We start from the raw sequence: 12,521 nt of genomic DNA, 5'->3' as shown, positions 1-12,521 counted from the left end.
TCCTGCTCAGAGCAGGACGATCTGATGAGTGACCATGAAGCTCTTTGCTCTGCCCATGCTTTGCAGGGAGAGTGGACAGCACGGCTGTCGCCAACAACGTTGCCGAATACACCGTAAGTCGCCTGCAGCCAGCGACCAAGTACGAGATCAGCCTGAGCAGCGTGCAGGGCCGGGAGGAGAGCGAGCGGGTCTCCAGCACCGTGTATACAGGTAGGGGAGATTTCCATTGATGGGATCGGGGGTTGTGCCGTGCATGCCCTCTGGCAGGGTGTGATGTGTAGAGAGGCAAGGGGAGTGGGAGCAAGGATTGCTGCTGACTCTTAGGGTGACCTCATTGTTTGGATGACCATAGCTTAAAAGGGCTTCGGACTCAAAACTGCAGCCTCTGTTCCTGGTGACTTGTAGTGCACATTACTGGTTCAGGGAAAGGGGCACTGTGAAGGCATCCAATGCTATTTCCACACTTTGAAATAACTTCACAATGCTCTAAATAGCATGTGTAACCCTTCTGCCAGGTGGAGCCAGCAGCAACAAGGGCCAGGTTCAGTATCTAGGGGTTCCTTTTCAACAATACAACACAAAACCGGCTCGAGCCCCCACCCAGTGACCTGGGACAATTACACACCACCCCGTTGGTGCTTCTAAGAGGCAATACTTCCCCTCTCGCAAGCACAGAGTCTGCGTGTAGCAAAAACTTTTAATAAAAGGAGGGAATTAACTCAGCATTAATTTGGGAAAACACTGTAACTAGGGTTCATAAACCCAAACCATGAGCAAAAGACCCACCCCCTGGTAAATTGGGCAGTGTCCTTTTCCCCTCAGGGTCTTAAATCCAGCAACCCAAAAGTCCCTTTAATATGCCAGTCCCTTCTCTGTACCCCACTCACAGTTGCTGTCCTTGGCCAGGGCAACCCCAGAGTTCAGAGGTTCATCCGCAGAGTTCACCTCCCATCCTGTGTGGAAGGCAGAGGGGGTAAGGAGGCACCTTACATGCTACACTGCTCAGGCACTCACTCGTCGCCCCAACAGCCAATTGCCACGTCTCTGCTCTGGCCCTCTCCACCAGCTTCTCTGCTGGCCGCTTGCCACGCCTCTCCGCCAGCCATCCTGCTGGCCACTTGCCACACCTCTCCACCAGCTGTCCGGCTGGCCGCTTGCCAAGATGTCATCAGGGCTCCCCCTACTTAACGCAGCTCTCAGTGATTTCAGCTGTCAGTGGGGGAGCCTCATTACTAGTGCATACTGGGCAGTCTCACTGCCCCAAAGTAGGTCTAATACTTAGACCTAGGTATTAGTGATTTCAGCTCTGCAACATGTAACAGACTCTCAATTGAATCTACATTAGCTCTTTTATTATACCATGGAGAGAGGAAGGGTCAAGTTGTGTCTAGGACCCTTAAACAGAACCTGACCTGTCCTGCAGGAAGCAACTGCAGAAATTTCACCTACTCCAAGGGTTTTCTACCCCACAGAGTTAGCAGCAGCAGCAGCATAGAAAAGCCCCTGTAGATTAAAAAAAAATCTGCCTAGCAGGAATAGAAGCTATTGAACCCATGTGCAGTGGAGTTAGAATCATAGAACCAGAGGGTTAGAAGGGGCTGCGAGGGTCCATCTAGTCTAACCCCTGCCAAGATGCAGGATTTGTTGTCTAAACCATCCCAGACAGAGGCTACCCAGCCTTCTTTTGCACACCTTCAGTGAAGGAGCTTTGATGATTTCCTGAGGCAGTCTGTTCCACTGTCATACTGTTCTTACTGTTAGGAAGGTTTTCCTGGGATGGGTTTCACCTCTGGCCCCGCCCAGAGAGCCCAGTTCCTCTTCACACCCTTCACCTGATGAATTTCTGATTCCTTCTCAGCCATGGACCACCCTCTGGGTCTGACTGCCACCAATGTCACCCCAACAGAAGCCCTGCTCCAGTGGAACCCACCTCTTTCCGAAGTCGAGAACTACGTCATTGTGCTAACACACTACACAGGTATGTCTGGAAGCCGATCTGGTTTGCCTCCAGTCTGTAAGTAGCGAGATTTGCACGTGGCTTTAGCGCCCCTAGCTAAACGCTATTAGCTGCATCAGAAATTAATTAATTAACCTGACCACCTACCCCAAGAACAGCTGGTTTAAAGGGATTCTATCATTACGGGAAATTAGAAGGTAGATTTTGCTCTCTGAGTTGGTTGGCAAAGCCACGCAAAGACCAGAAAAGCTGGGACAGGATGGCAGAGGGGCCAGCCATGTCCTGATTTCAAACCGATATCTATTCCTGCTTGAATTTTTCCACACACACATTACACAGCCTACTCCTGCCTGAGTGTCCTGTCAACCCAGAGAGAGGTGCCCCAACACTGTATCAACAGGGACCATCCCACCCTGCGATGCTCCCTGCCCCAGCACTCTGAGGACATGGCTGAGCCTGAAATCTGAGCTCCAGACACCCTCACAGCTAGCCCAGCTCACCAAAACTAGACATGAACATGAGGGGGCCACTAGTTAGCCCCAGTACTGAAGAGGGGGAAAATGGAGAAGATGCAGCCAGTGGGCAAACAGAGAGTCTCCTATGCACAGGCCTGGCTGAATTCTTTTTTTTTTTTTTTTTTTTTACAATTTCAACGATCAATGTTGATTTTTATTTATTTTTTTCCCCAATTTTAAAATATTTTTATTTTCACAGTTGAGCAAAATAAAGGGGGGCTGTAGGGGGTTCCCAGAATTGACAGCAGGGCTACAGGGGGCTCCCTGCATGGCTGAGGGGTCCAAGACACTGGAGCACAAGGTGCCAGGGAGGCTGTGATCATGGCCCGGCACAGCAGAGACCCTGGCCAAGACTGCAAAGAGGAGGACAAGCCGCTGGCCATGGGGAGGCCATCCCCCTGCTGAATGGCTCCATCCCCAGAGCCCCCTGCACTGCCGCAGGTCTGGCGCCACCCAGTTCCTGCAGGTGCAAGGTGGGGGTCAGAGGTCTGCACTTCCACCAACTGAAGGTGGATATATTTTGTTGATTTCAGTGTGGTGGCTGAAATTGACATTTCCTTACATCTGTTGCTTTAAACCCACTCCTGCCCAAGCCTGCTTCTAACACCATACAAAATTGCTCTGCTCATGGATTGCAGGGCAGCAAGTTTACAAGTTAGTAGCAAGAAAGTAGGCAGCATGATCCAGTGGGGAGGGAGCTGGGTTTTAATCCTGCTGACTTGCTTTGTGACCTGGCACAACTCACTCACCCTTCCTCTCTAAGCCTGTTTCCCCAGCTGTAAAATGGTGATCATAATTCTTGTGTTCTTTGTAAGTTGCTTGGAGAACCTGGGATAGGAAGTGCTATGTACGGGCCAGGTGTTGGCATGTTTTTTGTAAAGAGAGTGGGCAACGGCCATCCTTATTCTTCTGCGATCTGAAGGAAGGAGGACATCTTTCACCCAAAGAGTGGAGACAGGCTGGTGGCACAACATGGTTAAATGCCACCTGTTGTGCCCAGGCAACCCGCCACGATAGGCTTTTTTTCCAAATGGTTCTTTCCCAGTCATATTTGAACAACAGAAGGGCTCCATATTCAGCCCAAGCCAGCTCCATCTGATTTCAGTTGCAGGGGAGACCATTCTAGTGGATGGGGCCAACCAAGAGTACCAGCTGATCGACCTGATGCCCAGTACCAGCTACATGGTCACCATGTATGCCACCAATGGGCCTCTTACAAGCAGCACCATCAGCACCAACTTTACGACTCGTACGTACGGTAGCTTCTTTCCTTCTCCAACTAAGTGTCCTTAGTGGCTTTTATTTTGTCCGGCTGGGGAACAGAAGCCAAATAAGTTCTTAAACAGTCTGTTTTATGTGCTCAGGTACCACAAAGGCACCCAGATACCATGATCATAGAATATCAGGGTTGGAAGGGTCCTCAGGAGGGGACCATGATGATAGGCATGGTATAAGAACCAGACTGTACTGATACATGTGAGATGTCAGGTTCAGAAAGATGCTTTTCAAACATCCAGCAGTTCCCTTCTGCTGATCCCCCTAGATAAGATTTCCCAATGGCTTCAAGAGGAGACCCTTATCAGATTCTTTTCTTGCCCATTGCTGAAAGGCTGTATCCAGGAGAACAATGGAATCTGTTTCACTATTAAATAGCTACTTGACAGACATTTTGCTTCATGCAGTTCAGAGCAATTGCATGACAAAAGAAGTCCATGTGGAGAATATTTATCTGGTTCCTAGTGCCCTGTAAGTGGAGCTCCGAGCTGGGGTGGGCAAACTGGCCTGGAGAGCAAGGGGAAGGGTGGGCTAAGCACAGGATCGTAAGAAATCCCAGACTTCTGTGGTTCAGCCAGCACACCTGTCAACATGATTCATGGATCCAGCATGGGCTGTTTCAATCAGCTGTAATAGCAATGCTAGTGTGTCAGACTCCCAATTCCCTAGGTTCCTATTGACCTTTGCAGTTCTGGATCCCCCGACTAACTTGACTGCCACTGAGGTCACCCGCCGGAGCGCCCTCCTTTCATGGCAACCTCCAATGGCAGAGATCGAGAACTACATCATGACCTATAGATCGACTGATGGAAGCCGGAAGGTGAGTTTTCACTTTATGGGGTTTGCACTAAAACAAGAATCAGAGATTGGGGGCAGGGGGAGGGACTAATAAATGAGGCAATCCAAGTCACCAGAGGAAGGACAATGTTTCTGAGGGTTTTGCATAAATCTGAGGCTCAGGCTGACCCGGATGACAGACACAAGTTTCCTCATAGACACTACTATTAGACAATGCTTAGATAGGCCACAATCCACAGGGTAAGCCAGGAGATGGAGACAAAAATCAGTGCCCACATCTGCAGGTCCAAATGGGCAAGATTCACCTGAAATGTTTGGAAGAAATAGTGGAGAATATTTCAGATCCTCTGAAAATTAGTCCTTGGAGCCTGGAGAAAGGTACCTGAGCAATGGAAGGAGGCTAATATGGCACTTATCTTTAGGGAGAGTAGAAAGAGAGATGCAGGCAACTAACTCACCCTAAAGCACAGTGTGTTTGATCATTTAATAAGTTTGTCAATATCTGACTATGTGGAAGAAACCTGCCGATGAACATTGCTTTATCAAAAATCGGCCATTGCAAACATGCCTAATAGTTTTCTTTGACAGTATTACTAGTTCACAAGGGACGCAGGATGTCTGCATTTCAATAAGAGATTCAATAAGAGCCGCATGATCTGGCTGACCACCAGCTAGATTAAAACAACGGAGAGCACAGACTAGGAATTGGTTAACAGAGCTGGCCAGCTCCACTCTTTATGCTGCTTTGGGCATCAGGGATGCCCTATTTCAAGGGAAAGACGATGTCCTGAATTCAGCTCCCAGCAGGTACAGTAAACTGACCATCAGTTGTGGTTATCGAGTCTACAGGGAAGAGTGAAATACACCCCTCTGCAGAGGAACAGGAAATCACCTGGATACCACTTAACCCTACCATCACTGCCCCAGTAGGGTAAGTGGTACATGGATCTCTGCAGAGGGCCGAACTTCATGTTAAATGATTAGGGATTAAAGAGGCTTTTTGAACTACCCATTTTTCCATGAAGCACCTCAGTCGCGTTCCAATGAGGTTACACAACATGTTCCCTGGGCCTATGGGAATCAGTAATCCATGTACATAGGGACCATGAATAGCATCTACACATCACCCCCTATTCTGGAGGACTTACTCTGTCTAGTCACCCGAAATCTCCCCTTGGTTGAAGTTCAAAGAGGAAACATGGCTGAGCAGCTAAAGCCAAGCCTAGGAGTCAGGTGATATGGAGTCTAATCTCAGTTTTGCCTCAACATACTGTGTCTTAAGGTAAGTCACTTTCCCTCTGTTTACTCCTTGGGGAAATGGGGGTGGCAATACTACCAGGGTGTTGAGAGCTTACCGGGTGTAAATGGCTTTAAGATATTCAGTCAGACAGCATGCGCTATAGAAGTTCCTGGCTTCTGCTCCCTCTTTACATGCTGTCTGGGTTCCCGGTAGCTTGTCTAGTCTGTTGCTTTTGGCTTCTACCTATTTTTGTGACCTGTGTCTAGGAGCTGATAGTCGATGCTGAGGACACCTGGATCCGCCTAGAGGGGCTTTTGGAGACCACGGAATACACCGTACGCTTGCAGGCAGCCCAGGATGCGATGAGGAGTGGATTCACCTCCACCAGCTTCATCACAGGTCAGGAGTTTATTCCCCACCTTGTTTGACCAGTTGTGCCATGCTGCGCCAGCCACGGTCTCCCCTGAGTGTCTCAAGGAGATTGTCTATTACCTCCCAGTACTAAGGAAGAACTAAGGAAGACAACTCCTCCCCAACTCCACCCAAATACACAAAGTCAAGACTTAAGTTCTCTCTCAACTTCCATTACCACAGGCATTACCCTCCCTTCTTCCTACAAAGGGCGTAAAGCAGAGATAGAAAACAGATCTGGATTCTGCCCTAGTCCAAGGGTATTTGGATCCAGACTTTGAATTCAGGCCCCATGTCTAATACAGAGATCACCTATTTCAAACAGATCCTTTTACCTTGTTCTTGCTCCTGTTCCAAAGAATTAGAACATTCAGTGCAGGGGATACTCTTGTAGTGACCAGGGGGTGGACTAAATGACTTAACGGGTCTTTTCCATATCTAAATTCCATGGACATGATCCTGATCTCATCCTGATCTATATCAGGAACAACTCAACCAAGGTCAATAGAATTACCGCGATATACAACCAGCATAAAGCCAGAACCAGTCCCTGTGATGCTCTGACTGCCAGACAGCCCTGCTTTCCTGTTCTTTAGAGCAGTCCTATTTATTAAATATTCTACTCTCATGGAATGGATGTTGCGTTAAGCTGATTGAGACTCACAGTCCCCATGGCCCTATTGTCAGAGTGCTTACAAGAAGCAGTCTGCCCTGAAACACTGGATGTTGAAAACACTCATGTTAAAAATGTGGGCCAAGTATAGCGTCCAGTGTGGGAGAGTTTTATTCAGAAAGCGGCACTCAATAGACACTATGCACATTGTGCAGAGCTGAATCCAATTCCATTTGTACCTCAGCTCTTCAAAAGAGATGAGAAAAAGCCTAAAGATGCTGTCCACTCTACAGTGCTGAAATCGCTTCCTCGGTATTCATATAGTTCTTTTAAAAGGGCTCCCTTTGAATCCACTGCAGACATACACATGAGTCAAGGCACATGGAAAGGCCTTGTAACCTGCTTTTATGTGATAACAGAAGCTAGCAACAACAAAAACTCTTCTTTTCTGATATATCTGTAGATCAGGGCCTCTTACGCTATTCTTGTGTCAACTCCATTGGGCACAAAGGATTACAGCATATGCAATAGGGGATGGAAAAGTAGATATACTTGTTGGCGATGAACTTGAGTTCAGGATGAAAACAGACAGGACCAGATCCCCAGCTGGTGTAAATCAGCGAGGCTCCACTGACAAGGGAGATTATGCTGCGATTTACGGCAGCTGAGGATCTGACCCTATACAGAGTCAGAGAACGTACTGTGGATGGCTTCTTCCCCGAGAGACATGTTAGAAGTAGGTTTAAATGAAAACAGAAGTGAGTAACAAGCACAATAAACCTGTTTCTTTTCTAATATAGCTCTGAAACAGAAGCATCTGGGGATGAACAATGAAACCATGGTAGACTGTGGTTGCGTCCACCATTCCCTTGTTTAAGGGCCAGGGTATCGCATTACATTTACTCTAGCAACATATCTGGGCACTTTCCAGTAAAACAATAGGTTGTTTTTGTTGGTTTGTTTAAAAAAAACCAAACACCTTTGTTTAAGACGTTTTGCTTCTTTGTGTTCACACATAACAGGGCTCTTTCGTTCTTCCTGGCATATTAATAGCTGTGTGTTCCGTTTGTCTTTCATATTTGCATAAGGTTCTGGGGGAATTGTATACAAATGCTACAAAGGGAAAAAAATCGATACACTATTTATAATTTGTACTTTGAAATTTCTTTCAAAGTCATCTTTGATTTTAAAGATCTGAATATAAATTAAGAAATGTGGTCTTCCCAAAGCACCGGGAACTCCAACATATGTGTCTTTGAAGCAGGTTTCATTGTGTGTTTAGTACTATACATGACAAGTCTCTCATGGGATGTGTTAAAAAGCTCAGAGACTGTAAAATAGGGGCTCTTTGCCTTTTGACCAAAATGAAATCACTTGACTATTCACACCCCAAAAATGGGTGGGGGGACTGAATAGAAAAGCCAACAACAAAACCAGCATTTGTAAGTTTCTTCTCACTTTTTAATCACACCCCCTTCAATGTTAAAATTACACAGGCATTGCACACCCAGTGAATTACATCCATTTCCTGGGTAACTGACACTGCCATTTAAGCCATCGTTGAAACTGAACAAAAGATTTCCCCACAAGTTTGTGACATGGTCAAGATTCTCTTCACACATACACTAGTGTAAACCAGTGTAAGTCCAGTGACTTCAGGGAAGTTGCTCCTTATTTACCCTTGGCATGAATGAAAACAAAATCTGGACTTGAGTGAAATCTGGTCCACTATAATTAATATTTTTCACTGAGGATGATCACAGCTGTGGCCACTGGGCCTTGTTCTTCTCACAGTTACTCTAGATCACAAAAAACTCCACTGGACAGAGTAAATTCCCCCTCTCATGTACAAAATTGTAAATCAGTACAACTCCTACGCTAGTGCTAAGCTAGTATTAAACTTTTGTGAGCTAAGACTCAGATGCAGGTTTCTGATACTGCAGACCTGTTGAGATCATATACGACCGGTAAACCTTTACCTCAGGCCCCTCACTGTGAGCATGTCTTCATTTGAAAATTGCATCAAGCTAGAACATGTCCATGAAGAATCATGCTACCTACCAGAACGATGACCATGACTTTGCAGTCTGCATAGACATGGACCAGTTGTGTTCAGACATGGACCGGTTGTGTTCAACACCATGTCTGCCGGGTCATAGGTACACCCGGCTAAATTTTCTAACAAAGACGAGCACTGCATGAACTGGATTGTCCTGACACTTACATGGATGTAGTACTCCATTGAAATTAGTCTGGTTACATATTTGTACAACCAGTACTGATGAGGAAAGAACATTGGTATTTCCCAAAATATCTGTGTATATTGGGGACAATTAATTTAACAAGATCCATGGAAAACTATCACAAGATGTCACACGTTCATCCATTGTACCCAGTAGAATTACTGAGTGTCATGCCATTATACCTTGTGGCATATGATGAGTTAATCCAGGGGCTCTCAAACTGGGGGTCGTGACCCCTGAGGGGGTCACGAGGTTATTAAAGGGGGTTTGTGAGCTGTCAGCCTCCATTCCAAACTCTGCTTCACCTCCAGCATTTATAATAGTGTTAAATATAAAAAGTGTTTTTAATTTATAAGGGGAGAGGCTTGCTGTGTTAAAGGGGTCACCACCACTGAGTTAATTATGACATGTGAAGTAAGCCAAGAGATAGCTTATGCACTTGATGGAGTTACCATGATTTATCAAGATGATTCATGACCTCAGAAGTCAATGCATGTCCTTCCTGGATTGCAGTAAGCCTTGTATGATGTTGTATCATACGGTATATGTCATGTGATATGTGTAGGGAGGTGATGTGCCCTCTTTGAAGCTTTGCCTCTCTAATTTCACAGGAGGCCGCGTGTTCGCTAATCCTCAGGACTGTGCCCAGCATTTGATGAATGGCGACACCATGAGTGGACTCTACACCATCTCCATCAATGGGGACCTCAGCCAGCGAGTGCAAGTGTACTGTGACATGACCACGGATGGGGGAGGATGGATTGTAAGCCTCCATGTAGAACTCATCATCAGAACAATTAGAGCTGGGGCTCATTTTTAGGACAAAAAACTTTTTTTCCCATTGAAAACTGCAATTTCGGGTTGACTGAAACGTGTGAATTTTTGTTGGATTTGGCAAAATGTTTTGTGGGGTGGGGAATTCACCCCAAATTCAAAAGGTTTAGATTTTTTTAAAATTCAAAATGATTTTCATTTGAATTTTATTTCAGTTTCATTAAAAAAATTTGAAAGGGTAAAAAAAACAACCACCATTTTTTCCCCTATTTTTGCAGTTTGGACAGTAAACGGGAACATCAGTTATTTGCACAACTCTACTAATGGTTTTCCATTTCCCAGCACCATCCTTCTATTCCAGAGGATCCCCCACAATGCTTTAGACACCCTACAAGGCCACATCATTCACAGAGGCCAAGCAGACACCTCTGGGGGGGAATGCAGCAGCTGTTTGGCAGCACATGGCAACAGTTACAGGGAGGAAGGAAAAGTTATCCTAATCAAAGTGAAGGAACGAACCAGCTAGGTAGAATGTAATTTGGGTGGGACACCAGGTTTAACATCGCTACTCTATCTCAGGGTTAGATTGCAGCTGGCCTCTGAGTGGTTGTGCAAAGGGGGCAAAGGTGCAAGAACCCTTCCTATGCTTTTCACTCTGGTTATAATCAAAGTCCCCATGCTCTTCTGACTGCAGGGACAGCTCCCTGCTAACAGCTACTGGGACACAAGCCACCCCACAGAAGGCAGGGAGAAGCGGTGCCCAAGTTCCCACATGTATCAGCAGTGGCACAGGTCAGCAATGCACGGCACAGCAGCAGCCACATTCCTTCTCAGTGCCCGGCTTGTCTTTGAGACACAATGTGTCCTACTGCCGGGCACTGCAGCCCTGCACCATCCCCTGTGCAAGGATAAGGCTAAAAAACCCCAATGAGTCCAACATATGCCATAGGATGTTCATGTCATTACTCCTCCAAGCATGGTGACGCCAACTCTAGGCTCGGGCACTGGTACAATGGAAACAGTGATGTTTCCTGAATAACCAGCACTACTGCCTGAAGCAGTAGGGGTTATCCTTCAAATCTCCCATCCAAGAACAAACTCAGCCTGATACTGCTTAGTTTTGTAGTTTGGATGAGACCACGACCCTTGGATGTGTGGCTATAAGCCACAACAGAGAAACACTGTATGCCCATAATAAATTGAAGTAAAGCACAGCTCTGGCCAACACAGCTATGAAAGACAGCAAAGCAATGCACCAAAAAAGGCTTAATTAAAGTCTACTTCATTTGCCATGTCTTAAGGAATGGGTGCTGAGCTGTTAATAGCAGTTGCACTTGGAGAAATTCCCTTTGATTGATTTGAAATGTTTGCAGCTCTTTTTTGAAGTAAAGCATAGCTTGAAGCTGAAGCTGATCTATTGTCCTACGCATGAAATTAAATGGATACTAGCTTTCAAAGTAAATGATTTGCATTCAGGGGGCGCACCATATGGTGGTGTCAGCCATCATCTAGAGTGACTTTGTACAGTGCTTTTAGAGGTAAATGCTACTTAGCTGAATCACATAAACCAGCCTGACTCGGGTGGACTGGCACCAGAACTAGAGAACACTTTGCTGTTCCAATTGGACTGTGTTGTCACACTTTCTCTTTCACACATTATTACATACAAATGCTAGTATATGTGCAGTCAGAAAAGGACCTCCTAAATCAAAGTATAAATTCCTAACACGGCTGGTGTGGATTCATTCACCAAAGCTTTTACCTGCTTTTTCACTCTACTTGAAAGCCTCACATCTGATTTCATGCTGAAGGGCTTACAGAAATAACTAGTTAAAAACAAAATCACATGCTGAAAAGTGGGCAGTGTTGTCCATTGGTTAGAGCAGGGGACTTGACATCAGGATTTTTTGATTCTGTTCCTAGCTCTGCAGCTGAGTTGTTGTGGACATCACTTAACTTCAGTTTATCCATCTGTAAATTGACTGTTGCCATACATGTCTAACTTCCAGGACTCTAGTGAGCATTAATACATTAACCTCTCAAGCTCTGAGCTCCTCACTTGAAGGGTGGTATAGAAAGGCAAAGCACTATCTTTTAATTTCACATATAACAAAGCCCATTCAGCTATGATCTATCATTGTTTCTGCATAGAGCAAAAATTCTTTCATGTGGCTTTCATTCCTTCTCCCTTTGTAGGTGTTCCAGAGACGGCAGAATGGGCTGACGGATTTCTTTCGAAAGTGGACGGATTACCGCGTTGGCTTTGGAAACCTAGAGGATGAGTTTTGGCTGGGTAATGTCCTCACCTCTTTGTCTGTCACTGACACTGTCAGCCAGGCTGTGATCAGTGGACGCTTTGCAACTTTCAATCGGACACTTATCTCTGCAAGCTTAATTTCCATCTCTCTGTGTCTGCGTATCATTAGAGAGGTTATCTGTCCATCTCCCCCCTACTGATCTGCTTTTCTTCACCCTGGTGTTTCCTCGTTTGTTCTGTCTGCGCTCATATCATTAGCGATGTGTCATGTGGAGGAAATGTGACATAAAAGGAGACAACAAATCAGGAACTGCTGCACCTTTGTGAGGTGGCACAGTAGGCATTTTCAATGGCCTTTCACTCATAGAGACCTGGTTTTAAATCTCCTTATGTCACAAAAGGAAATGAGCATGGCCATTCTGTCCAATTCCCTGAAAG

At 45.9% G+C, this 12,521-nt stretch overlaps 1 protein-coding gene across 8 annotated transcripts in view; it reads left to right on the top strand.

Moving 5' to 3' along the window:
• Window positions 1-12,521, top strand: part of TNR (tenascin R) — a 375,512-nt gene that overhangs the window by 357,397 nt on the left and 5,594 nt on the right. For all 8 annotated transcript variants that reach the window (XM_073356462.1, XM_073356467.1, XM_073356466.1 and 5 more), the window contains 7 exons: window positions 67-210; window positions 1,859-1,978; window positions 3,578-3,721; window positions 4,437-4,567; window positions 6,052-6,184; window positions 9,664-9,815; window positions 12,023-12,119. In XM_073356462.1, the coding sequence (XP_073212563.1) occupies window positions 67-210; window positions 1,859-1,978; window positions 3,578-3,721; window positions 4,437-4,567; window positions 6,052-6,184; window positions 9,664-9,815; window positions 12,023-12,119 (921 nt within the window). The remainder of the gene's footprint in view (window positions 1-66; window positions 211-1,858; window positions 1,979-3,577; window positions 3,722-4,436; window positions 4,568-6,051; window positions 6,185-9,663; window positions 9,816-12,022; window positions 12,120-12,521) is intronic.

Source organism: Lepidochelys kempii, chromosome 8, assembly GCF_965140265.1.
Source record: "Lepidochelys kempii isolate rLepKem1 chromosome 8, rLepKem1.hap2, whole genome shotgun sequence".
Classification (NCBI taxonomy): domain Eukaryota; kingdom Metazoa; phylum Chordata; order Testudines; family Cheloniidae; genus Lepidochelys; species Lepidochelys kempii.
The sequence above is the reverse complement of the archived record's forward strand: the minus strand, read 5'-3'. Positions and strand labels throughout refer to the sequence as shown.